The sequence below is a fragment of the Platalea leucorodia genome (assembly GCF_965183815.1).
Source record: "Platalea leucorodia genome assembly, chromosome: 1".
NCBI lineage: Eukaryota > Metazoa > Chordata > Aves > Pelecaniformes > Threskiornithidae > Platalea > Platalea leucorodia.
In genome coordinates, this window is record NC_138823.1 from 54,071,556 (window position 1) to 54,097,421 (window position 25,866).

The 25,866-nt window shown below is 39.0% G+C and overlaps 3 protein-coding genes across 7 annotated transcripts in view; 1 reads left to right on the forward strand and 2 right to left on the reverse strand.

Annotated features, from left to right (window-relative positions):
* Positions 1–11,009, reverse strand: part of LPIN2 (lipin 2) — a 46,479-nt gene extending 35,470 nt beyond the window's left edge. For 3 of the 5 annotated variants that reach the window (XM_082324695.1, XM_082324697.1, XM_082324699.1), the window contains exon 1: positions 1,907–2,237. In XM_082324695.1, coding sequence (XP_082180821.1) covers positions 1,907–1,993 — 87 coding nt within the window. In that variant the 5' untranslated portion in view covers positions 1,994–2,237. Of the gene's footprint in view, positions 1–1,906; positions 2,238–10,368; positions 10,564–10,863 lie in introns of those variants that run through there. The other 2 variants (XM_082324698.1, XM_082324696.1) reach the window with 2 other exon arrangements.
* Positions 1–25,866, forward strand: part of LOC309588909 (myosin regulatory light chain 2, smooth muscle minor isoform) — a 206,085-nt gene that overhangs the window by 77,142 nt on the left and 103,077 nt on the right. The window lies entirely within an intron of this gene.
* The window catches only part of MYOM1 (myomesin 1), a gene marked incomplete at its 5' end in the record, with an annotated part of 70,324 nt that continues 66,753 nt past the window's right edge, over positions 22,296–25,866 (reverse strand). Inside the window, one exon of the mRNA XM_082330012.1 lies at positions 22,296–23,281. Within this exon, the coding sequence (XP_082186138.1) occupies positions 22,988–23,281 (294 nt within the window). The 3' untranslated portion in view covers positions 22,296–22,987. The remainder of the gene's footprint in view (positions 23,282–25,866) is intronic.

The window sequence follows — 25,866 nt, forward strand, 5'->3', positions numbered from 1 at the left end:
GTTTAAAAGATCAGAATTTCACAGCAACTGCTAAGAACTGAGTTCAGTTGATAAATAATCTAGTTTTTCCTCACACACATGCTAACTGACCTTGTCTAATCACAGGAAATCACTAAGAAGCCCCCACAAGACAGAAGTCTGATGGACAAGACAAGCTAAGAAAGGGCAATGCAGCAATATTTCACAACACTCTTTAGCTTTTAAGTTTTATTTATTTTGATATCCAGAGTATATACATTACTTGATGCAGCCAAATTCCAGAACTCTGCATAAAAGCTAAAGTTAATGTAGCTCACTACTACTTGTTCTTCTAGGATAGCAAATTAAAAGGCTGTCAATACCTAAGGTCTCACAACAGAAAAACACTTTTTCTGACTTTTGAGGTTCCAGAAAGAAGGATTTTTGAATGTTTATGCAATACTATCTAGTTTACAAAAATTCTTATAGCTGAATGTATTAATACTACTAAGCTAAGTGCAACTGTAATGGGAACGGGGGAAAAGATCTTTCTGTCCTATATCATAAAAAAGATTTTTTTTTTTTTCTGGCAAGAAGCCATTACACTGCAAGAGGCAGAAAATGAAACTGCCTTTTTTCTATTCTTTTCTTTTTTTGAAAGAGAGAACATAAAAGTAAACACAAAATAAGAAAATATGTACTTTGGAAGTTCAAGAACTAAAAATAAAATTCTGTGCCTCCATCTATAAAATACTCAAAGCAATTAAACTAAAATTAACCCTGCATATGTTGGTTGACTTGCTCATATTACAGCAATGAGGAATAGAATAGCTCTCAGAAATAATGATTAAACAGTACAACAGCTTACATTAAGTATCTAACATGGTCTACATGATAGATAGCCAAATTTTCAAAACTCATCACCAGGAAATACTTACATTAGCATAACTTGAGCAGGAGGTTTTGCGGATAGGAATTATACCTATGTACCATTAACAAAGATGTTGTTTTGGCTGCTACAAAACCAACATGTTTTCTTGAACAATTTTTTTTATGTTATTCAGTAATATCCATATACAAGTGCAAGATACAATCAAAAGTCTGTCCACAACTTCATATTTTCTGTGCATTTGGAGTACTGCTTTAGTAAAGGTAAACTGTGGTTTTTGTGTTCTTAAAGCCAACACCTTTTATACAGGTGCACCCATATGAACATGAATACTACAAACGCCCGCTTCAACAACAGAAAAAGAAGAGTGCATGTTACTCAAAGGCAAGCTACCAGATTGCTCTGGAAAGATACAGCTTTAGAGGGCATGAATTTCAACTATCACTGCAAAAAAAAAAGTTACTTAAATGTAGATCTTAGCTTACAAGAGAGTAGATCTTTATACATCCCATTTCTTTTGAGATACATTTAGAGGATTAAAAAATGCCACATGATGTAAACAGTAAAGAAGTTGCATTTGTTTCAAGATATTAGGTAGAAAAACAAAATAAAAACATGCATAGCAATGGTTTCCCCCAAATTATCTCAACTTGCCTATATTTGGATGTATATATATTTATGAGGCAGGACCCAGGAGCTTTCCTTAACCAGAGAAAATCTTTAACATTTAGCATTTTACTAGTTTCTATTTTGTACCCTGAAAAGATTGGGGAGAAAAAAAATGACCATGTGAAACAGGACCACAGTAGCATCAGGTCTACTTGGCAAAAACAAGCAAAAAAAACATCTTTGCTCCTAAGTAAAGGCTTTAATTGGGGTTCAGTACTTTGTACTGCACAGAGCACTTATGGAACAAAAATGGGAAACAAAGTACATCTGTTGAATGCCTAACTGAAGTCTTCCACATACTATTAAATATAGGCAGTCAATTTTTATATATTTTAACTACGCTGTAAGAAATTATATACGCATAATTAGCAACAAATCTGTCAAACTCACCAAGATTCCAGAAGGAACCCTTTCATGGGCAGCAACAACACTTCTATTGAAGTCATCTTCAAGCCCATCCTTTTCCGAGAAACGCATCTCAGAAAACAGGAAACTAACCGTCCACAGTACAGGTAAATGCAAAGCTTACAGCCATAACAGAATGTTGTATCAGCATTTCTTCTCTCTCCATAGAAGCAGAACTAGGTAAATCTTCTGGTCTCAGAGAAAAATGTTTGGTATACCTTCCCACACAGTATTACAATTAAAAAGGAAGTGCTTCTTTAAGAAAGCTCACATAGAAACTCCCTCACCAATAGGCTTTGCTTGAAATGTCACAGCCCCCTTGCGCTCTTTGAGATAAGTAATAACACGGGCAGACTTTGCCATATGTTTGCACTGATAGGTAATGATCTTGTTTTACATCAGATCACGTGACTTTAGCTGAAGCTCCCATGAAAAGAAACAGGGATTTAGTTAATGATTCTTAAGCAAAGTCTACATTAGCTCACTTGGAAACTTTTTGCAACTTTGCAACTCTACCACCTGTAGCAGCATTCAAAGTCCTAGTTCAGCCTGCTGCATACCTAATTCAAGAATGCCTGCTGCCACTCCACGTGCCTGCTCCCTCCGCTGATGGTTTCACTGGGCTAGCTAGTCACATTTTATAGGACAAATTTGATGACATTTCAGGATCTGGTATTTGTGAGGTTTTCCCCCCGTTTTTGAAATTGCATTATAAGAGCAAAGAGACAGTTGACCTGGTGTCAAGTTTATACTAAACTATACAAAAACTATGCATGCCAAAATAAACATTTTTTCCTGTGGAAATTTTCCTACTTTCTTTAAACTGAATTGTTAAAGCAGTATAATTTGGGTGTGTGGACAACACATACAAGCTTATTGTATACTTAGCTCCATGACTGAGAATAAGAATTGATTTTTGATCTGAGGAATTTTGAAATGTCATTACTTCTCTAAATAGTATCATGGATAGGTGAAATAAGGAGGAAGTGTAGTAGTGTAAGGAAACAATTCTACCCCTGAATGGGAGAGACATTCTCCGAGGACCATTAATATTCACTCCCTCAACATAGACACATTCTCATCACCTTAAACCCATGCATCTTCTCACCACCCTCACGGTGTTACTTTGTGTCTGCTACAGAAGACTGTGGAGGACGACTACTTGAATTACAAGCTAAAAAATAATCTAGCATCCTACCACCACCTTCACTCTATCCTCCTCTAAGTTTTGTAAATTTATGCATTAGGCTCTGATGCAAGGACAATGAATCACATTATCCATGCAGCCAAATGGCTTGTAGGTTTCCAAAATAATTAATGAACTACACTCAAGGCCAAAACTAAATCAGTCTTGATGACAAGCTCCTAAATTTGAGTGTTGGGGCTGCTACATCTGCAATAAGGTTGCAGTAAGCTGCTACCACCTCTAGGCCCTTTTCTATACACTGAACAAGTTTATATTTAATGTCGCTCTTCACAGGAGAAACTACCGGTTTTGTTAGCAGACGTGCCAAGAATTTTTATAGGATATTAAGAATTACTAGACGCACTCAATTTTCCTCTACTTGTTCATCATTCCTTTATCATGTGTGTTCCATTAAAATATGGTAAAAAACCCCACACACAGTTATGAGCAGAATGGAAGCCAACTTTGTAAGACAGTGCTTCTTCTCACTTTTGACTTAACTTTATGGGGTTTTTTTTTGCGTACAGTTTTCTATCTATTCTATTTCAGTATTTTTCAGTATTTCAGATTGACATTATGTTCTTCAAAGCTTCTAAAAGTGTTTTATAAGACAGCCTTTCTAGAATACAGATAAAATTGCAGTCAATGCAGCAAGGTAACATTTAGATGGGTAATAAGCTTTGCACATTTAGTAAGCCTCCTTGTCTTTTATTTCTCAATATTAATAAGGTAAATAAAATATAATTCCCTCTGAGTAAGTTTAAGTACTATGTTATTTACTTACAATTTACACAGGAAAATTAGCTTTAGTTTTGAAAAGCAAATACCTCAAATTTGGAAGTATTAGAAGCAATGTTTTTCATGCAACCTTAATCCAGCTCTTTGGTGTGGGTAGATTTTACTGTGGTTTAGCCTCAGAAAGCACACAGGAGTTTTTTCATCCCATGTTCTTTTTCTTCTCTGCTCTTTGTGGGTCTACACAGCTTATCCCATTGCTCATGAGTCAAAATCCCTGATGGGAAGTATGATTCAATTTTTAAATGGTACTTTTCTATAGTAACCTTCATAATACATTTGACTGCATTCATTTAGTTTTACAGCATCCCAGAGATGCAGTATTTTTTTTTCCACCTATGCAATGGAAAACTCAGGCCAGGAGATTAGGAATTAAAAATACAGGGCGGTTTAGCACAGTTAAAACTTGACTTGCAGAGCTTCCCTCCATTTTTTACCTCTTTGCATATTCAAAACACTGCTTCCATAGGCTACATTTGTGGCTGCTAATCAGATTTACATATCCCAGATGGTCATTACAACAACAACAACAAAAAAGAAGTCTGATTGCCTGTGAAAATTACATTTAAGTGATTTGACTGTACCATATAGGAACTGTAGAACAAGCATGGCCAGAACACAGCTACAGGATGTTTCCCCCAGCTTTCATCAGTACATGTCATGCTAAGTTCTGCAAGGAAGGAACCAGAAATCCTATAGACATGAGCTTCTATCAGTATACAACCACGATTCACTCAAAGATCATGATAAATATGCTAAGACGAATGAGACAAATCCTTCTCTAATTAACATATCCTAATAGATACGGCAAGTATGGGACAACCTTTGCTCATGTCCCATATGTCTCCTTCACCCCATCCTGCCCCAAATCATTTTACTTACTATCAACTAAGACTTAAGCACCACAGTTCTCAGTCTCACACCCCATCCTGACATTGGAAAAGGTCCTTTCTCCCCAAGCCTCAACTCATATTCCTAAATTCCACCACACTTTATTTTCATGCACTTTTTACACTTTGTCTGTTGGGTGCAAACGAAGTGGAAGAGTTCCCAGTTCTCCTATAGAGATTACAAAAATCAGACTGGGACTGAAAACACTTTCCTGTGCCCAAGTTCTTGATCCTAGCCCTGGCCTGAAGCATCTGCTTACTGAAACTGTAAATAAAGCTCTGCTTGGTCCAGCTTGTGGTAAAATACATTCAATACAGCATCTGTCACATTTAGCTGCAAAAGTCTATCCATTCTCAATATGGACTTTTAAACCTAATTCAAAGGCTAATAACTTTGCTGAAATAAAATAAATTTAGACATGAATAACAGAAGACATAGTGAATGAAGACCACCTGCCTCAGATGCCTTCTGAAAGAGACACGGGAATTTTTCTAAGAGAAAACAGCTAGAGTTTTTCCTCTAGTACAGTGGAAACATACCATCAAGTTTCACTTTTATTAAAAAAATGAATATACTTGCTAAAATTTTCTATATAAAGGCTGAAGGTGGCTCATATATAACTTGGAAAGAAATCTTCCATTTTAGCAAAGCTACTAAAAACCAAGTTCTGCTCAAAAATGCTGAAAGAGACTAAAAGGCAGTGTTACCTGCTTTTACCCGCAATTCCCATCCAAAAAATAAAAAAATGAAAAAAACCCCACATATCACAAGTAATAATAGCATGGTACAAGAATCCAAGCAGTTAATAGATGTTAGAGAAACACCAGTGATATAAAAGCAATGCATTGCCCACTAAACTGGTGGTTAAAAACGAATAAAATCAAATGTCTAGTTTTCCATCTAAGATGCAAGATGGTAAATTCAATGCCTTCAAGATCTCCTGTCAGGTGGAGTCAACAGTCATTCAAACTAGAATATTTTTCAGTGCAGCTTAAGTATTTTTTTATCTCCAAGGAGAAAAAAAAAAAAGATAGCAAGAAAGGAAATCCGCAGTTTATTTGGACTTGGCCCTTTCGTAATGTGTCAACAGTTATATCTGTATGATCTACTATGAATCATCCGATTCCGGTGTTATCGCATCTTTCCTTGTATTAATTTAAGCATTCTTCTTTTTTTTTTTTTTTTTTAACTTACCTTTTTTTCTGGTTACAAAGGAACTTCAGTGAGAACAAAGAATACTTTAAGAGTCCATAAAGTGAGTGTTACTGTTAAAATGATCAGTTCAATCAAAAACTTAGGTAACATGAACCGAAAAAGTTCTTATGTACGTGAAGACCTTAACTTCTCACAAGGTACTGAAAAGAAGTAAACTGGCTAATCCAAGAGTGCACCCCTTTGGAATCTGCATGGGCATATCCCACACAAGTGCCCAGAGCACTTGACATATCTATTTCCAGCCGCACAGACCCTTCTACAGCCACATCATCGTTGGTTGAACTTATTTCTAGACACATAACACAGAAACCAAAGTTTCTGAATAGAAATTCCATCTATCTCATTTTTACATGAGATGAGAGAAAGCAGATGAAGCTTTTCCTGTATGTTTCTAGAAATCACTAAGCATCTCCCTAATAAGCAATCCCTTATCTTCCTATTTTCTCCATTTAAAAAGGTTTCTTTCCAGGCACTGATCTGCCTCAGGTGTATTTATATTTTCTTACAACCTTCCAGGATTTAAAAGTCAAAGCAAAAGAACATAGTCACGTATTTAAGCATGAAATGCACCTTGATCTAGTAGTGGTGAATAATTTGGTTACCTTTAGAATGGATACATGAATATAAGATCTGAGACTAGTACATATCTTCAGGTTGACAAGAAAGAACATAAATATTCTGAGAAATACCTATATGGAATACCCAGAAAGTTCTAAATATAGAGTATATAAACAAGATACCTTTTTTTACTTGATAGATTCTCCATATTGACCTGATGAACATGTACCAAAATAGAACAACATCCATAAATTTAATTTGCATATAAGATTTGGCTATTTTATTAGAAAATTGGGTAAAAATGCTAGTCATAGAGAATTCCCACACAAAGGTATTCATAGCATGAGATGTTGGGAAGGGGAAAATTAGATATAGCTGAGCAAAGTAGCATATGCTTACTCATTCACCAAACACAATCTGCTTGCATTATTGATTTTTAATGAACAGAGATCACACCTGTCTGAAGAATATATCTGTTCACCCCTGACACACAACAGCATGTCTGCACCGTCTATATGGAACATGAAAAACCTGTAAAGCAGCCTCACAGATTTCTTGTTTGTGTTACACTTTTCATTTGAGGAATGAACAGCTTCAAGTCACCACTAAGTATTTTTTTTTAAATCATTGTATTTCAGTTCACATCACAAACTATATTCTATTGTTAGCCAATTGAGAGACAATTACTTCCATTTCTAATGGAATCTCAGCTACAATTCATTATTGGTAGCACTTCTTTGAAAGAATTTTGCAAAGAATCCTTTACACATTTCCTTTAAAAGGCCTTTCATAACCATCAATCCAGAAGAAGTACACTTCCTGAGGAGGCAGTTATGCAGTCTAAAAAAAGACAAGTAAACCTAAAGACGTGGCCTAAGACTGGCTTAGCTTGTGCTGGCTTCAGCCACATGGACCAACACAAAAATGTCACCTGGTACACTGGAGACTTTTCTATTATTACTTCGCATATTTACATTTTTGGTATTGAACTTAAGCACTTCGGATAAAGAAATTGGCCAGTTCCTCAGTTAAAATTCTTATCCATTCACTCAGTAGAGATAGCAGCAATGAGGAAGTGTCCCTTAGTTTTGGGAAAAGAGTGGCTCAGGACAACTTCTGGTGGTTAAAGCATGTTGTCAAACTACATTAGTGCAAAACTGAAAGAAACTGATAACAATAAAATACTTAACTAGGAAGGGGAAGCTAGCATCCTTTACTTGGAAATTCCCTTGAAATATAAACACAAGAAAAAAATCAAATTTCTATCAAAATCTTAAATAAATAAATAAATAAATAAATCCCAAAAAGTATGCTTAAGCTCCATCCTCAAAGACAATCTGGTTTGGCTTGGCATGACAGTTTCATATCAAATCAGCCTGCCTGCACAAACTGAAATGTAAGCACTAATGCTACTACACACTGGAGTCTAACAGCGAAACATTCTTTGCAAAAGCAGCAACATTTTTACTACGCTTGAAGTGGATAATTTTATTTACAATTTTTAAAAAATCTCTGCTTACCTATATAACAGTGAGATATTTACAATGATGACATCTTTGTGTTACTGTAGAACCTTAAAATGCAACTTCAGTGATATGAAAGGTTCATAAAGAAAGTACTCCTGATCGGCACTGCCAGATACAAAAATCATTGGGATACAGTATGCTACTATGTTATGTTCTCAGAATTTGCCCAGTATGGGACGAAGACATCTAACGCATACACTTCAGACCTGAATTTGACCACAAACATATCACCCACTGTTTTGTGTAAGCCTGAAAGCTTTTTCACTGTGGATATAGGTAACATGCAGCACTGAATCTCACACCACAAGGTGTCCTTTCATCCCTTTTCAGACAGTTACATACAACTTATTTACAATTCATGATATAAACAATGATTAAAAGTTACTTTATATATAAGCCAAAGCTATTTTACAAAAAAAAAAAAAAAAAAAAAGCATTCTAATTCAGCACAGATATTCCAGGATCACACATAGAACGTGAAGAACTGCATTTTTCCTATATGCTTCTTTTTTAAGAAAGAAAATCTTCTTCCTATATGCTTCTTAAAAAACTTCATTTTCCTATATGCTGTTATCATGCACTTAAGATGCAAAAAACTGGAAAAGAAGAAAATTGTGATCTGGAGTATTAACCATGTAAGCATCTTCCAGGAAGAGAGAAACAAATGAAACTAATTTAACCTCTGGCTTTGACAGAGGTTCCCAATGCAGCTTTGAACAAAATCCTTTCAGCTTTATCTGATCCAGATTCCAAGTTCTCTGGGGCAGAGACCAAGTCATAAAGCATGCAATACAAAGAAGGGCTATTCTGGGCCTCAAAATACATAAGGCAGCATCAAGTACAGTAAGTGCAGTTTATATTTCACCATAATTGATCATGACTTTACACTAGTGGAAAGAAATGCTGGAAGGAGGGAGAAAGGACAAAAAGCTCTCTGCAATGCTAAACTGGAACATTTTACATGTAATGTCTTCCAAGTAAATAATAACAAAGAACTAAATTTTGTAACAAACCAAAATGTTAAGTACTAAGAATAAGACAAGTTCAAACGCCACCTCTTTTACAGGCCATTAAAAAACCCAAACATTTTGATGTGATTAACTGAAGAGTTATGTTATGAGCTTAAAAATTAATACTGTAATTGCTTACAAGAGCCTTTCAGCACTATCTAGTTATTCCTACTGTAATTAAGAAAAATAGCAGATAATGCATCATTTCATTCAAAGTTCCTGACATCCCACGTTCATTTAGAAACTTTTTAACTTCAGGTTATCATTTTAATATTCTACTATATAATAGTCATATGTTTTTACAGAGCACCTCACAGATCATTCCCTTACTTCACTCAAGTAAAGAGATCTTCCTTGATCTTTGTAGGAGATGGCAAAATTGTTTACATTCCTGTATGTTCTGGGATGCAAAGAAACTATAGCAGGGGCTAGGAGAGATGGCACAACTGATGGCCCTGGTTGGAGCTAGTTGCCTAGTATGCATACACACAATGGTTCGGTATCTACGGAATGATTGACGTGCCCACACTTTTAGTAACACGAAGTGAAGGCATATTGTGACTTACGGTTTTTCACTGTAATGAATATCTGTACATTCTGAAAATGTGCATAACACTACACTTTTTCCTCTTTCAATATATTTTGCAAACATTAAGAGCTCAGTATTCAAAATTGTCCTGAGAAATGCTATTATAAAGTATAAAAAAACAAAACCAAACAAAAAAAAAACCCAAACAACTGAGTTCTGTAGGATTGTCTAGCATCTTCTCCTCTGACGGTATCCTAAATAATACCATTATGCCATTATGGAATATGGGTAACAAATTCTTTCTCGTAACAACAATGGAGTTTCGTTTGGAAAAAAAAAATGTGTGCACATACAAAGTGCAGCCAAAACACAGGTATATTTATGACATCGTTTTGTTGGATAGAAATGCACACCTTTAAACAGCATATTGTCTTGCTCTGTTAAAAATCATTGATGTCTCCTACATGGATTCAGTAACCACTTAACGAGAAGCAAAATGCAATTCACGCAAATTAATTTAGACGTGAACCTGGAAAAAACTCAAATACATACGCAAAAAATGCAGACAGTGTACTTCCAGTGATTAACACTTCATACTCCCTACACCAGCAGGGATAAACAGAAAACACAAAGGAGGAGTGCCCCGCAGGTGCGCAAGTTAACAGCCTGAGTTTAAGAAACGCATATCCATGAAACGGAAGGGGCTCGGGCAGCAAGGCACGTATCGCGATTTTTACCATTTAAGCGTCGCACCGGCAAGCGGAGCCGGTACAACCGACGGTGCGCCGCCCTCCTGTCACCGCAGGGCTGGAAGGCAGCTGCAGGGTCAGCCAGCGCCGGCCGGCAGGGCAGGCAGAGCGGCAGCCCCCCACCCCCGGCCCATCCAGCACACCCGGCAGCCAGGGGACGGGAGGGGACGTCTCCCCTTCCCCGCACAGCTGCGGGGAAGGCAGGGCAGCGGCTGGGAGCGCAGGCAGCGCCGGCGGGCGGGCGGGCAGGCCAGCCGGCCCCGCTTCCCAACGACGGTGAAGGGAGGGGCTCAACGGTCGCTGCTCGGAGCCCTCTTCGGGGAGGGGAGCGAAGCCCGGCCGGCGGCCGGGGCAGGCCCTCCGCCGCCCGCCTTCCCCCGCAGCGTCCGGGCTCGCTCGGCGCCCCCCTCCCCTTCTCTCTCAGCCACCGGCAGACACCCCCTCCCCGAGCCGGCTTGGCGGCAGCGGCCCCTTCTCGCTTACCTCAAGCGAGGCCCGGCGGCGCCGGCGCCAGCCGAGGACGGACGGACGGACGGATGAATGGAGGGGAAGAGCCAGGGGACAGACGCGGGGGGAGGGCGCGCCGAGCGGGGAACGCCGCGCTCGGCTGGAGGCGAACTGCGCCAAGCGGCGGCGGTTGGCGCAGCGCGTGCACGCCCGCGCGCGCTGGCGGCGGGTCGCGGGGGCGCGCCGCCGCGGCGCGGGGCGGGCGAGCGAGGACGCGCGCCACCTCAGCGGCGCGGTCCCGCCTCGCCCCGGGCGCCACGTGACCTTGGGGCGAAGCAAGGGGGAGGGGGAAGGAGGCGCGCGTGGCCCGCGCGCGTGCGCGGGGCGGGGCGGGCGGCGGTTGAGCGGGAGCGGCGGCGAGCGGGCACGTAGCCGCTGCCATATTCGGTGCCGGGGCTGGCGGGGAGCGGGGTCGCTGAGCCCCTCGGGGGGCTGCGCCCCGGCCCCAGGTTGATGTCGCAAGCGCCGAGGGGTGATGGCTGGGGGGAGGCATCCCGGCTGCCTACCGCCGTGACTTCGGTTCCCGCCCGTTTCCCCGAGCGCAGGGCCGAGGCGGTCGGCAGCGCCGCGCGCTCTGCCGCTGTTCATAGCCGCCGCCCGAGCTCTGTCTCCGAGCGAACACCTCGTGGCGGGGATGTTTCAAAAGAAACTCCCCATCCAGGGTGTTTGCCGCTTTACGCATCGGTCGCTGCATCCTTCTTTTGAAAGTTGCCAGTCTAGCCAGAGGAGGCTGGAAAAGAATTTATTTATTTATTTATTTTAAATGAAAGCGTAGGATGGCAAAATCAAAACGTGTCCAGCAGGCCAGGTATGTATTTCAGGTCAGCAGCTTCGTTGCCCATTGCTTTTGTGATTCACACCGCTGCTCACTGAAGTTGGCCTGATGAGGTGTTGCTCTTCCCTTGAGTCACAGTTGCCCAGGGGCCCCAGGTGATATTGAGCCATAGCAGGTACTGAACCAGGATAATATTCTCACCCCACACAACTTGCAGTATAAAAAAGGGAAAAGAAAAGAGAAGGAGCATAACTGGAAATAGAGTTTAGGTTTCACGGTTGTAAATTAAGTGTTTTATCACTATCCATGTTACTTCTTTATTTTACTGTACTTTGTCTACCAATTACTTTTTTCATCTGCCAATCTCTTGACAAGAGTTTTGTTAAAAGCTGGCTTTGCCCCGCTTGATGTTAGAGCCGTTTTGGGCTCTCACATAGGTTTTATATAATTGTCACATAAGAAATCAGGCTAGTTAACAGAGTATTCAATGCAACTGACAAAAAGACATGCTAGCATGCAAAGTACTACATGGACAAAGTTTACTGTGATAGTCCATGTATCTCCAAAAAGTTTCTTGACAATCTTTTGTGCCAGTACTACAGAGAGATAAGATCTGTTTATTCATCTGTACCTCCTGGGACAAGGTGCCTAAAAGATTATAGTCAGTGAGTTTGCTTATTTACAAATCATATATTTAAATCCCTTTGACCATGGAACTAAAAAAAAATCTGTCCCTGCATAACAGGCAGGCTGGATTTTTAAAGAAAGCAGTTCATGGAAGAAGACACAAACACAGAATTACGTGGATAGGGTGACTACATTATACATAGGTAAAAAGAAAGAAAGGTCGGATTTCATGTCTGATGTTATTGTCATGTCAGAAATTCTGAGTCAATTTTGGAACACTTTCCAGGACTCGGGATACCTGGATGCAACACAGACTGATGGAGCAATTTTCCACCCTGCAGTGCAACCATGTTTCAGCTGCAGCAGTTTTCTGAAAAGGCCTCCCATTTGAATATAATGTTGTAATAATAATTACCTAGCCACATTAGCATAACATCTGTCGCAAACACACAGTCTGTGCTTCAGCTAATAGATCATTTCCCTGCTTTACCGATTTCCTTACCTGGCATCTTAGTTGCTTAGTTTGTGAGGGTAACCACATGAGTAGTTGCTCTAAGAGAGTATTTTTATTTGTGTTCCCATGATCTTATCTTTGCTGGTCATAACAGTAAGTGATTTTTTTAGTTGAGGGGATTCTCCTTTCCAACACCAGACGGCCCTGTTCACAGGGAGATAAGAGGCAGGGGCTAAATCTATCCTATTTCCTCAAATATCAATTTTAAGCTACATCCTATTACAAAATTAAGCCTAATCCAAAAGCAGGCTAGCTTCTTAGGTGGGAGAAAAATCTTTACTTGAAAAGGGGTGACAAATTGATGTCATACTTTTCTATTTCAGACCTGGAATGGGTGCCCCTGATTAAAAAGCATTTATTTGAAAACACAATGTATTCCCTTTAGGTAACTTTTTCCATTCCAAAATTATCAACTCCAGACAATCAGAAGGCTACAGAAGCAGTCAGCCCTCAGTATTTTCCTTTTGTATTCTCTACTCATTTGCACTTGTACATAGAAGATTACAATCAAGCTGTAAAAATGGCTTGCATTTTCCACAGCTGTATCGAGTAAGAATTGTTTTCACTCTGATTGCGTGGAGTTACACGCCATAGTGGTGTAGATATGATCTCTCTACATCTATGCATGATTTGCGGTCCTTGTTGAACCATAACTCACTGGTAGTTAAACGAGGGCCTCCAGGCCACAGGAAACCTGCCACCTCATTTACATTTATTTTGCCTTTTCACCACAAATGTCACTATTATTTTCCCCATCAGGGACAGGGGAGGGTGTGATGAGAGCAACTGCTTACTTTTTTTGTTTTTTTCGTGGAGGGGAAATAATTTGAAAGCGTGTTACCTAGTGCCATACGTAAATCAGTGGCTCTCCAGCTGTTCAACTGCCAGGTCATGTCTAGCAGCTTTAGTGTGTGAGAGAGGTAGCCTGCTTAGGGCTAGGCAAGAAACGATGAAGGGTCTCCAGCAGGTTAGGATACAGAGTGCCAGGGGTAAATCAGGTCTGGGAGGATATAGGGTGCTAGGCATGGCTTTGATGAAGTCTCAGGAAATTTGTGGTTCTGCAGAGAGTAGAGAGGTGTAGGTGTAGGGATGTAGCACCAACCCCCAGCTTGCATTGGTCCCTGAGTGCTCAACGTGTTCCCAGCATTAGTGGATGAAAGAAAAAATGGCCTTTTGCTTAGTTGTTACAGCAGTTTACAAAAAAAAAAGAAAAGTCATCTTTGGCCACATAAGGCAAAAAAAGCTGACGTTAGTGATGAGAGATTGTTATGTCATTTTGCCTGTTTGTATGCATACAACACCCAGAAACCACTGTTTGGAGCAGTCATTTATTGCATACCCAGTATCACCCCTGCTCATATTACAGCAGTCAGGATATCCTTAAACTTTTTTTTTTTTACTGTTGTTTAGACTCTATCTGTTATATCTTACCCCTAGTAAACCTGAGAGAGTCCTTATCTCTGCATCTTAGTCTCAACTAGCACATGTCCTCTCAGGAGTGTTTCAATAACTTCTCTGAGATCAGAATGACATTATGACAGGATGCAACAATTTAGTTTAGTTTATCTTTTTAATACCATTTAACAGTTGGAAAAAAAATGATGGCAGTTAATAGCAAGGATTCAGGGCTGTAAGGAACTGTACCCTGAGCCACTAAAATATTTAAGCACACCAATAGTCCCACCGTAGTTGATGGACTTCTTTGTAGGTTTAGGGTATTTGGTCAAGTCAGCACACTCAGATCACGTCTCACATGAACAATATTTCTCCATTCTTTGTCAATCATTAGCAGATGTTTCACAAAATATTTTCTGATAGTAGATATGACAGGGTTTCAGGCCTCCTGTTAAGGGTTCCTTATCCTTGCCAAAATTACAGCCTAATTAAGTAGGTTTTATTCTGCTCCTGTTAGTATGAGTGATGAAACAGTAAATGGAAATGACTGTATCAAATAGGATGGACAGTAGAAGAGGCAAGGTGGGGAAAGAGGGAAGGAAAAGTGTTGCATTTGAAAATGTGCAGAAGGAGAAAGATTACAGGAAAGACATCCCGCATAATGAAATGGGAAATGAGACAAGGGGAAAAGTCAGCAGAAGATTGCAGCCGAATCTGGTGCCTTCCTTCCTCTCTTCCTCTCCTTGCCATCAGTCTCATCCCCTTACCGTCTCTCTCGCAGCGCCTTCATCTCCAGAAGCCCTTGTGAAACAGAGCAGTTTTCTCTAACATTTTCTCTTCACAGCTTTTGTTTCTCTTTTCCCTGGCCAACATTTTGCTTCAGTTCTTAAAACTTATTGTCCTTTTAGCAAGACAAAAAAACTTGTGTGGGAAAGTTTGTTTCAGATGTCTGTCTGGTCAGGGTAAGTGCAGCTGAAATGGAATATCGTTCATGCATTCACTTTATAGTTATTGCTCAAGGATATAAAGCAGAAGTCCACCCTACGCTAGTTTAAGGATGATCTCACTTTGCAACTAGCTGCTTCAAAGATTATGGCTTTATGTATTACCAAATTAGGGTTTGTCAGCCTCAGACCGCAGACAGATCTTCCTCAATAATTGGCTAACAAATCCAGAACTAATTCTCAGAAGAACTCAAGGACACGTGGAATCACAATGCCTTTACTACAGTGGAAGACGAAGCCTATTTTTTCCATCTTCTTTCATCTTCAAAAATCTCCCTTTGTAATTTTGGAAGGTGATTAGGTAATATAGCTTAATGGAACACGTTCCCACACTGCTAAATACAGTTGTTATAACACAAGAATATGAATTTATAATGGAGTTATAAATTTGAATATAAAGAGTAATGTGTGCTGGACTGGAATATGTAGGTGAGAAAGAAGATATTATCCAGAAGTGGCACTTCAGATAAACATTGCAACAAGTGTCTGATTTTAAGTGTAGTCAAACGGTTCTGTGTGTTTGACAGGAGATCCTGTTGCTTTAGAAATAATTTGCATTCTATCATTATGTAATAGACAGAGACTGAAACAATTTTTCATAGTTATCATGGAGAACAGAATATAAATTATACATTTAGATTGCAAGAAAAAAATTACTCAACGATGGTAACATAATAAACTTTAATATACTCAACAATTCTGTTAATATTAATTTTGAACATTTTGTTATACATTTGTGAACAACTACAGCTTAAACAATTGAAATTAAAAAAAAAATAATCTTTTGATATGTTTATTTGTGTATTTCATTTACCATGCATAACAGTACTATGCTTCCGGACAGCAAATAGTTTCCAGTAGAACAATACTGATGTGACTGCATTTCCAGCTTTTTGAGGAACCATCCAAATCTAACAAAAATCCCACAAGCCCTAGTGCGTTTTAGTTTAAATTTTTAAAAGTATTTCCTCTAGGTTTTAATTGAAACATCAGGAAAATACTGATTTTTCTTTCGGCAAAAAGCTAATTGATTCTGCTACAATGACACAAAAGAGAGATCTGCCATTGGCTTCACGGTGAGGAAAGTGGGCTTTTTAATCTGAGATTTGGGACATTTTTAGAACATTCTTCTGAGATCCAGCTTGTTTTCTATTAAAACTAATGAAAAGACCCCTGTGGCATTTTGCAGGAATTGGATCAGGCTCTCAGTGGTACAATATCTGTTCTATATATAACTTACACACTGCCGTTGGTGTTTGTGGGAGATATATAGACTGCCAACCCAAAGGAGCTGTAAGAAGTGATGGATTTTTAGAGAGGTGAGGCAGGTTGAAATAATTGCTGTGGCAAAGAGCAGTTAAGAGTTGTGTGAAGCAACCTGCAGCTTTGTAATATTTTGAAAGGCCAGACTCTGTAACTCTCTGGCAGAGTGATGTAATCGCAGGTCTGTAGATATTTATAATTTTCTGTAACACTTGCCTGAGAACCTACATGCATTAAGGTTCTCATTTAAAAAGTCTCCTGCCATAGAATGCTCCTTACTGCATTCCTGTATGGGACCTACGCTTACGTCGTTCGCTGCTGGGCTACTCCAGTTTTCTACTAATTTAAACTATAATACATAGATGTGGAACAAGATGTAATGTAGAACCGAATCAAGCTCTGTGTGTCAAACAGTACCTAAGTCTAGCAGGATGATTTTAGCTGTAGTTCAGTTTGTATTTCAAGTTTCTCCCACACTTTTTTGTGTAGCGGTCAATATTTTGATTTGCATATTTTTTTTCTCTATTGCATCCAACATCTTTCTGTCACTCAGAATGGACTGTCCAAATTATTTAAATTCTTTACCTTGCTTACAGAAATGTTATTACTCTGATTGCCTCCATATAAGCTCTCTAACTAGTGTTTCATCCAGCAGGAATCTTTCTAAGATTCTTTAAAAAGAGTTGAATAGAACCCTGTTGGAATTCTGCTGGAAGGAAATGGATTTCTTTCCATCAGAAGTATCAGTGTCTCAGGTGTTAGACATTTACTTGCTATTAAGATTCTCTGTTTTCTCATGCTAACTATTCGATCAGGATCAGTTTCTGATTAGAAACTGATATTTCTTGTGTTTTCAGTTTTTCTGCATTTTTCATAGATCTAACACCCTAGAAATATCAGCGGTGTTCAGTAATCTTTCATCAATAATCTGTCTGGAAAAAGCCAATATAATATGATTGAGCCTCTTAAGAGCTGAAATCAATAAAAATATTTTCCTAGTAATTAAAATACCTTATTTTTATTTCTTGTATTTAATAAATTCTGGTCATTTAAAAGTTGAACTTAGCTTGCATATTAACAAAATAAACTCTGACCTTTGTTTTTATTGGTTTGTTTTTCAGCTTGAACTCTGCTTCTTCCAAAGTCTCTAAGCATCCACAAACGAGACATATTTTCTTATATCCTCAGTACATAAACACGTGAATGAAAACAGTAATGAATGTGAATGAGCACAGTAATGATTTAAAACAGAGATTCTTGGCTTATGTTTATTCCTCACTTACATGGACCGTGAAGCTACACTCTCATATAAGGAACCAGTGGATCTGATCCTAGCGACGGGAAGAAGGGAAAGTGTTGGGCTGAGTGACTGAGGGGAAGGCGAACAGTGGGTTTAGCAGGTCTTGGAAGCAGAAATATGATTGCCGCAGCAAAAAGGGTGGAGAGAAATGAGCATGTGGGGCAGTTGATACTTTATGGGTTAATGCTATATAGCTGGTACCTCACCAAGGCCAGGAGGGAATTAATGAAGTGGAGAGAACTGAAAAGCAGTCACGTGAGTCTTGGTGATAAGAAATGTCCAGATGTCATCCTGATCCACCTGATGAAACTGGTATGCATGAAAGAAACTTGGACCAAAAGAAAACCTACTTATGGCCCCCCTGCATCCATAGGAGATGGTTGTGTTTCTGGAGATCTTCCCCTGTGGCCAAATTGGTTGTGGTGAAAATTACAGCCCACATGGCATTAAGAGGACTATATGTATGGTTTCCTTGAGAAAGTAAGTGGGCTCTGCCTCAAGCTGTGATGGCCTACAAATATGAATTAACAGAGCCACGTAACTGATATCAACATTCTTTTACAGAGTAGTAAATATGTCAGTTCTGGACAGGATTTTCTCTAATAACCTCTGCTTATCATGGACATTTTTTAGTAATTAAAGTCACCTTGTCAGTACATGGATCATTATTAAGATACTTAGAAATGACTACAGTGCAACTAATCTGGTGCTGAGACATAAGTGCCCATCTACTATGCATTTAAAGTTAAGAAATATTACAAATATTACAAAAAACCCACTAATAAACCTTTGTGTTAAAATATCGTGGCTAGTCTACCACCCATGAAATCTCAGCTTGAACTTATTATCCAGACCATAACAAGATCACATCATTCTTCATTCAAGAACAGCAGGGTTTACTGAAGGCTTTTTTTCCAGTGGTTTCTTTCCCTGCCTACCCAAGCTTTCTGTGGGCTGAGGAACCATTTCTGCTACTGCTGCCTTTCCATCCGTCGTCTTTGCTGCTTGCTGGTTGCTTTTTGTATCCTTTTCTGTTTCCACAGAGGGGATTTCATTTGGATCAGGTGTCTCTTCTGTAGCAATAATTTCTTCTACATGAGGCTTAATAAAATCTGATTTAGGAGAAGTAATAAAATTTCCCTTGTATTTACTATGCTCAGCAACACAGAGGTGTGTAGAGTACGATTTTGCTTTCACATTGGTTGTGACCTTATCATGTTCTTTTCCCATACCCATATAAAGAGATTGAGTATCAGAAATAACATTACTACTTTTTACAGAGCCAAAAGCAAGCCCAAGTCTTTATGGTCTCTAATTAAAAAGATTAAGGGGTAGAACCTGCAAAACATTTACAGATGTAAATAATTGTTTCTCACATAAGTCATCTCATTTACAGGAGTGCTCAGAAATGTTTAGGTTACTCATACCAGTAAGGCAAGAGAGGAAAGAAATGCAGTTAAATATTTGTTCTTGCCTTAGAAGCAGAAAGGGGAAGAGAATAAGAGTATAAAATGTTCTGTCAGCAATGATATAACATGTATACACCCTGGACACAAAGGAAAAATACTTAGGCAAAAATATGTAAAACAGATGTTCTGATAATGTTGGAATTTAAGCCTTATTTGGAGCTAAAATGCTCTACATGAGGGAGTTGTAATTGTGAAGAATAAATCAATGTCCAAGTAGCAATTATGTATTAAGAATCTAAAAGAACAATAAAAATTTGTGATACACAAGAATGCTGAATCACCAGAGAGCTTTTCATTTTTCACCCTTGCTCTAAATTGGACAAAAAATGGTCACTTATAATTCCAACTTTACCATTCAATACGGACATAAAACTAAGAGAATAATTGATTGATCTGAAACAGTGGCTATACGATCAGGGTTTTCTAAAACACTTTGGCATTTAGGGTGCCTTAATTAGCAAGGCCTTTTATTTTTTTGTTAAGTGTCAAACTTCTAGCTGCTGAAATGAGTCTCACTTTGGAAAATAACACCATCTGTGTATATATACATGCTTAGGAGGTCTTTCTTCTGCATTCAGAAATTTGGAAGTATTTATTATGGCTTAAAAAATTTTCATCAGCCAGGTGAGCCAAGGTGAGCACTCGCAGCCCAGTGGAAAGGCGATTTAAAAGAGTTGGTTTAAATCTCTTTCACTGAGGTTTAACCTGGCAATTCATACTTTGCATTTGTTGTTGATTAAGAGCCTACATACTGTAAGCTTGATTGTTTGGGACCTGCGAAACTTTGATTGGCACAGACTGTTAACAACATAATGTTTAACAATCTTTTCACTGGAGTAGAAGACCATAAGGGTGAAGGTGTTTTACCTTTCTTTTGCCTTTCCTTCTGTTTGCTTGCTGTCGTCATTTTTTTCTTTTTAGATACAGTTATATTATTTTGATCGTGTCCTTGGGCTGTGTCAGTCTGTCCTGACACAGAAATCACAATCACCTGAAGCAAAGCAAGAACAAAAAGTGCACAAGCGAGAAACGTAGATGCATCAAAAATTCTGTTTGAAACCACCGTCACTGAGTCCCTGGCAGCAATACGTTTAGAAGCAGCTATTACTCTAACTTTCAGGGACACATACATCTTCTGCAGCAGAGAGAAGTGGAATCCAGCCTGTTACCTGTGAGATGGCCCACTTGTATTCCCTCGCAGGAGGACAGATTTTTGAAGATAAAGTAGTAGGAATAAACTGCTGGCAAAATGCAATCATTATTAAAAATATGCTACTGCTAAGTAATAAACATCAGTTATCAGGTATTGCGAAGAGCAAGTCATATGCTTGTTTGCGCTCTGGAGGATGGAAGAGAGATACGACACTTGCTTTTAAGGTGTATGTCCTGGGACCAAGATGGAGTGACCTTGAATTGGCTTCATGTCATAGTAAGCAAAATTATCAAATCATTTGACATTAGTTCTTTAAACTCAGGAAGCTTGCTCTATCTCAAATTACAGATATTCTCACGATTGTATTTTTAAATTTTAAAATTAAGCTGTTTTACTTTGTCCGATACACAGCTGTTGTGACTAAATAGTCTGAACTTTTTTTATAACAGATATTGATTCATTAATGTGCATAATTACATACTTAAACCTTAAAATTGCAGCAACAACATAAAGTTTGATACTTGAGTTTTAACTATTTTAGGAGATAAGGCTATGTGAACACATAACACTGTTTATGTGAAATGCTGAAAACACATTAGGTTTACATAATTTCATGTTAAAAATCCCTGTGATGTGAAATCTATTCTAGAAGAAAAAAGATTTATACCAGATAAACTTAACATGTTCCTTGAAACCGGTGGTACTATTCATGCATAAAGTTAAGCACATGTTAACATGTTTTGGTAGGTCAGAAATCTGATCTAAATCTGGATTTTTTTAATGATTAAGATCATAATCATTAGCCCTTTATAGAAACTGATAAAAAAAAACTATTATAAATTTGCAAAAATCAGCACTTTCACCATTGATAACTGTGTTGAATCTATCATTACCTGAGCCATGAAGAACTCCCTCATGCTTCCACTTCGCCTTTAATGTTAGCTGACAGCAAACCTCAGATGGCAAGGGTTTAAGTGAGCATTAACTGTACAGCACTTACTAGTGGCATCCTCACAGAAATGCCAATACTGCAGCAAGACGAGTGCCTGGGAAACAGCACTATTTCTGCAGTCACAGTAGCTAAAGACGACAGGAGAAAGTATGTGAAAGGTGCACACAGACCATGCTTATACTGAAAATATAGATGTTAGTCCTTTAGATTTTGATGTGAAGAATTGTGCTGTTGTGAGACTAGTAATGAAAAGAATTGTTAATATGGCACATTGCTGTCCCAGTTAGCAATTGGGCTGATAACTGCTGCTGATCATATATATGTATATATCTATTGTATCACATATATATGTCCAGCAGGATGGACATACATGTACATTCTATTGGTCTTCCTCAGCTAATAATAATCAGTGGCAATGTTGTAAAATAGCTGACATGGAGTTTTTAATCTATATTAGCCTGTTCAAAGATCTGGACAAATATTTTTTGGCTGAAACATTTTTATCTGAAAAGCCCCCACATTTTTTTCTGTGTTCCAGTGAAGATGCTTTTTGTAGCTTTGAAAGATCTTGACAAAACATGTTATTTCTGATCTCCAGTGTTAAGTTTGGATGAAATGAACTGAGGTCTCAGTTTAAAAAAATACTTACCTAAAACCCTTAAATAAAAATTCATGAGCAAGTCCATTGAATCGCATGGCACCCCTCCTGTGCCTGAATTTGCAAAAGTACCTTGTTGAGTTGAGATATGAAGTAGTGAAGGTCTGGACAGAAAGGCGTGAAGAGATGCCATTGTGGGTTTTGTCGTGACCAGTAAAGTGGAGATTAATAGAGACCTAAAGGAAAGCTAGAGGTAATTACAGTGGTGAAAGCGTTAAGACGCTAAGATACTGTGCACAACTGCCAGAGCCGTGACTAGTAAAACAAGACACAGTGAAACAAGCTTGTGGTGGAAGGAAAGAAGTGAATTCAGTTTATTTGTGAACACGGAGGAGAGTTCATACATTTTTGCAGACACACACACACATTAGTATTCTGGCCTCCTACGCCTGATTTTCATTTATGTTACAGTACTTTTACCCCAATTGGGCAGGTTAAACAATATTTATGGATGTAAGTGACACCCATATTAAGGCCTCTCTAAATTAACACAGCAATACAAAGGGGCCTTAATGTAGACAAAAAACAGCACTAATTTCTCCATGATTTAATTCTCTTAACACATTTCATCTATGCTACTTTACCGAAGTTGGAACAAATCTAAACTGCTGCCCAAAAATGCCGCCATCACTTTTTTATCTTTCCATCTACCTCATCAGTTGCCTCCACTGAAATGGTTCCTCACCCTTTCCATTTTTGTTGTATGGCCAAATGCTCCCGGAAGAGGGTCAAATGGCGGACCTGTGTTTACAGCCAGCATGCATTTGGCCTGACTGAAGATGCTACAACTAGGTTCCGTGAGGTTAGCAGTAAGAAAATATTTAGGAAAGGCCCTGTTTTCCCTGGCACAGTTAAGTGTATTAGAAGCAAAAGTGAAGTCAATGGAAAAATCCAAGGCTGCCTGCTAAAGCAGAAAGCCATTTACACACACAGATTATGTCAGCCTATCATCCCAAATCTCCCCCATACTTCTGTTTCCTAGTCTTAAATTCATGGTTTCTTTTTGTTATCTTCTTTCTTTTTCTCTTGCTCAGACTGCCTCTCTTCCTCAGGGATGAACACACTTACAGTGACATCGCTGGTCTCCGTGCCGTACTTGTTCTTCACCACAATGCTATATTTCCCGGAGTCGAGTGTGGACACGGTAGAAATGGTAAAGCTGACATTTTTTCCAGCTTCAAATTTCAGGCTGCAATTAGCATCTGATACAAATGGTTTTTCATTCTTCAGCCATGAGACCTCTGGAGTAGGATCTCCCCAGACAGTGCAAGAAAGATTAAGTGCCTATAGAAAAAGTACAAAAGGATTATAAGGAAGAGTCAGTAAATATTTGCTGGCTGACTCTCCAAATGTTCCCATTTAGCTTCCTGCTTTTAGTAAATGGATGCATATCATCATCAGTGATCAATAATTTTTGCCAGAGTCTTCTGTATCATAAAGGAAAAGAAGAAACAGAGTTAATTCAAAAACTCCATTAAAACCTTTCAATATTTTATGGACCTTCTTCTCTACTCTCATAATCATTAGTAGAGCTTTCTCCATGCATATTGTTTAATATAAAATTAGATATTATCTGCATTTGTGTGTTAGACCCGAAATGAGAGTTTGAGGAACCGTCAGATGGATTTGTTCACATTAAGCTCGCTATATATTTACCACAGAAGTAAAGAAAGTGTGCCTGCCTTTTTAAATAACTAAGAACAAAGTGTGCCTGGAATATTTTGTTTACTTTAGGATCTTTTTAAACTATGCCCTGACAGCTCTTCCAAGAGACTTGTGTTCGTTTATGCACTCCTGTGCATAATGCATAAACTGTGCATTAACTGTTTTTAACTGAAATCAATACAGGCTTTACCCTTTCTTTGGTGTTTGTATAAGTATTTCCCTTTGATGTTAGTAATGTTCCTAAGGCTGAATTCAGTCCCATCAGACTGAAGGAGGTCTCTTCATTGTCAGAGTCTCAGTTGTAGGAGAGATCCCTGGCAGTTGGATACGTTCTGTAAGGCTGGCAAGTCTATTGTGCACACAATGTTCAGGCCTCCTTTTCTTGTTGTCAGCTGAGAAATTCCTGTTTGGGAGATACTGATACATATAAATGATCCCCTCCTCTGGTCACAGTGCCATGGGAATCTTCTCAAAAGAATTTGCAAAAATGAACATCACATAGAGAGTCAAACGTGAAAAATTTTCACATGAAACTTCAGTGGTACATAGGCCTTTCTGTGGACCTTTATTTAGGAAGGAACTCATTTATGTCTAAGCATTAAATAGTACATTGGTCCAAACTTTAAAAGTTATTCAAAGTAGATTTATTTTTAAAATAGAAATTGAAGAATTTTTACTGCAGAGAAAATGGTCTTCAGTGGTTCATTAGGAGTGAGCTAAGTGATACATAAGGAATGGACAAGCTTCCACTTGACTGGAATCAAGTTTCTCTCACATTTTTTTAAAGGCTCTTGACAAAAATATGTCAAAAATAGAGACAACTGAAGAGCATTCGCATTGTTGGCACTATAGGCTGTCATGATAAAAATCTACTGTGTAAATTTATTTAACAGGCCATCTTCCCTTCACCTCTCTTCTTCTCATCTAGTAGTGTGATGGTGGAAGATGGGACAGAAGAGAGACACCCAGAAGGGTCTTGAAATGAGCAGATAGAAAAAATGGATACCTCTATACAAATGAAAGATTTTTGTACCTCTGACAACAAAATAAAAATCAAATAAATCCCACATCACCTAGCGACCAAAATGAGAACAAAAGGGAGGGAGAAGCCTTTCCTCCATCAACAACACATAATTCTTGGTACCAAAGGAAAGGCAGATTCCAAGTGAGAGGTGGTTAGGGCATGGTGGAAGTGGCCTCTATCTGATTTCCTGCAGCACCTACAGCTGCTGACTGCGTGGGGCTGTTGACTGCCTTCTCCCGTAGCCCACTGGTGTGAATGTGAATGTGGTTTTGATTGCCATATCAGTCCATCTTTTTGAAAACCAAGGGGAAAACAAGAGGTTTTACATTTCCCCCTCTTCTTTATCGCTCTCAATACAAACATGCCCTCAACCTCAGCCTTGGCCAGGCATTGCATATGGGTCCCTTCCGGTGCTCGGTATTTCTTTATTGTCTTCCAATTCTCTAGCAAGCAAGAGATCACCACCGAGTGGCCCCAGCTGCCACTCCAAGATGCTAATCAGCTGATGTCCATGTTCAGACAGCTCTGTTAGTGGCATCATTCAAACCTTGGGTCTTTGAAGTAGTGTCAGTACTCCTTAATTCAAAAAAATTCAAGCAGCAGTGATGTCTCTCTTCTTTTTCTACATCATTCATTAAAATAGCTGCATTTTGTTTAACCTTGCATCACTAGCTCCTGTTTGACATCGGTGCTCCTCTTGATGTTCCCAACTCTTACTATTCATTTTCCAGCTACTAAAGTGCAGAGATGCATCTTATCATTCACTATGTAGATGGTGAGATCTTTGGTTTTCTTGAAGGTAATTGCATAATTATGGAGACTTAGCCAAGGAGAAGTGATTGCCCACTGTGACTGCACCCATCTGCTTCAGACTTTCTCTTCTTTGGGCAAGAAATTGTCTTTGCTTATGTATGTCTTTATTACTCACTGAACTCCCTGATTATAATGATGTATTCAACCTGAAATCCTTATCCTGGTAAAAAAAAGTGTGTCCTGTACTGCTGGGGGGGAAGAGGTACCTTTCCCCTTCAAGACAATCCCCCTTTTCCAGTAGTTGTCTGGCTCTGATGATTGTCTGGGACAGGGAGGTGGGGAAAAGGACTGGAAACCTGTCTAGATGTTGTGGTGAGTGAATTAGATCTATCAGGAAATCTGATATATCTGAAAAACACTGGGTGAG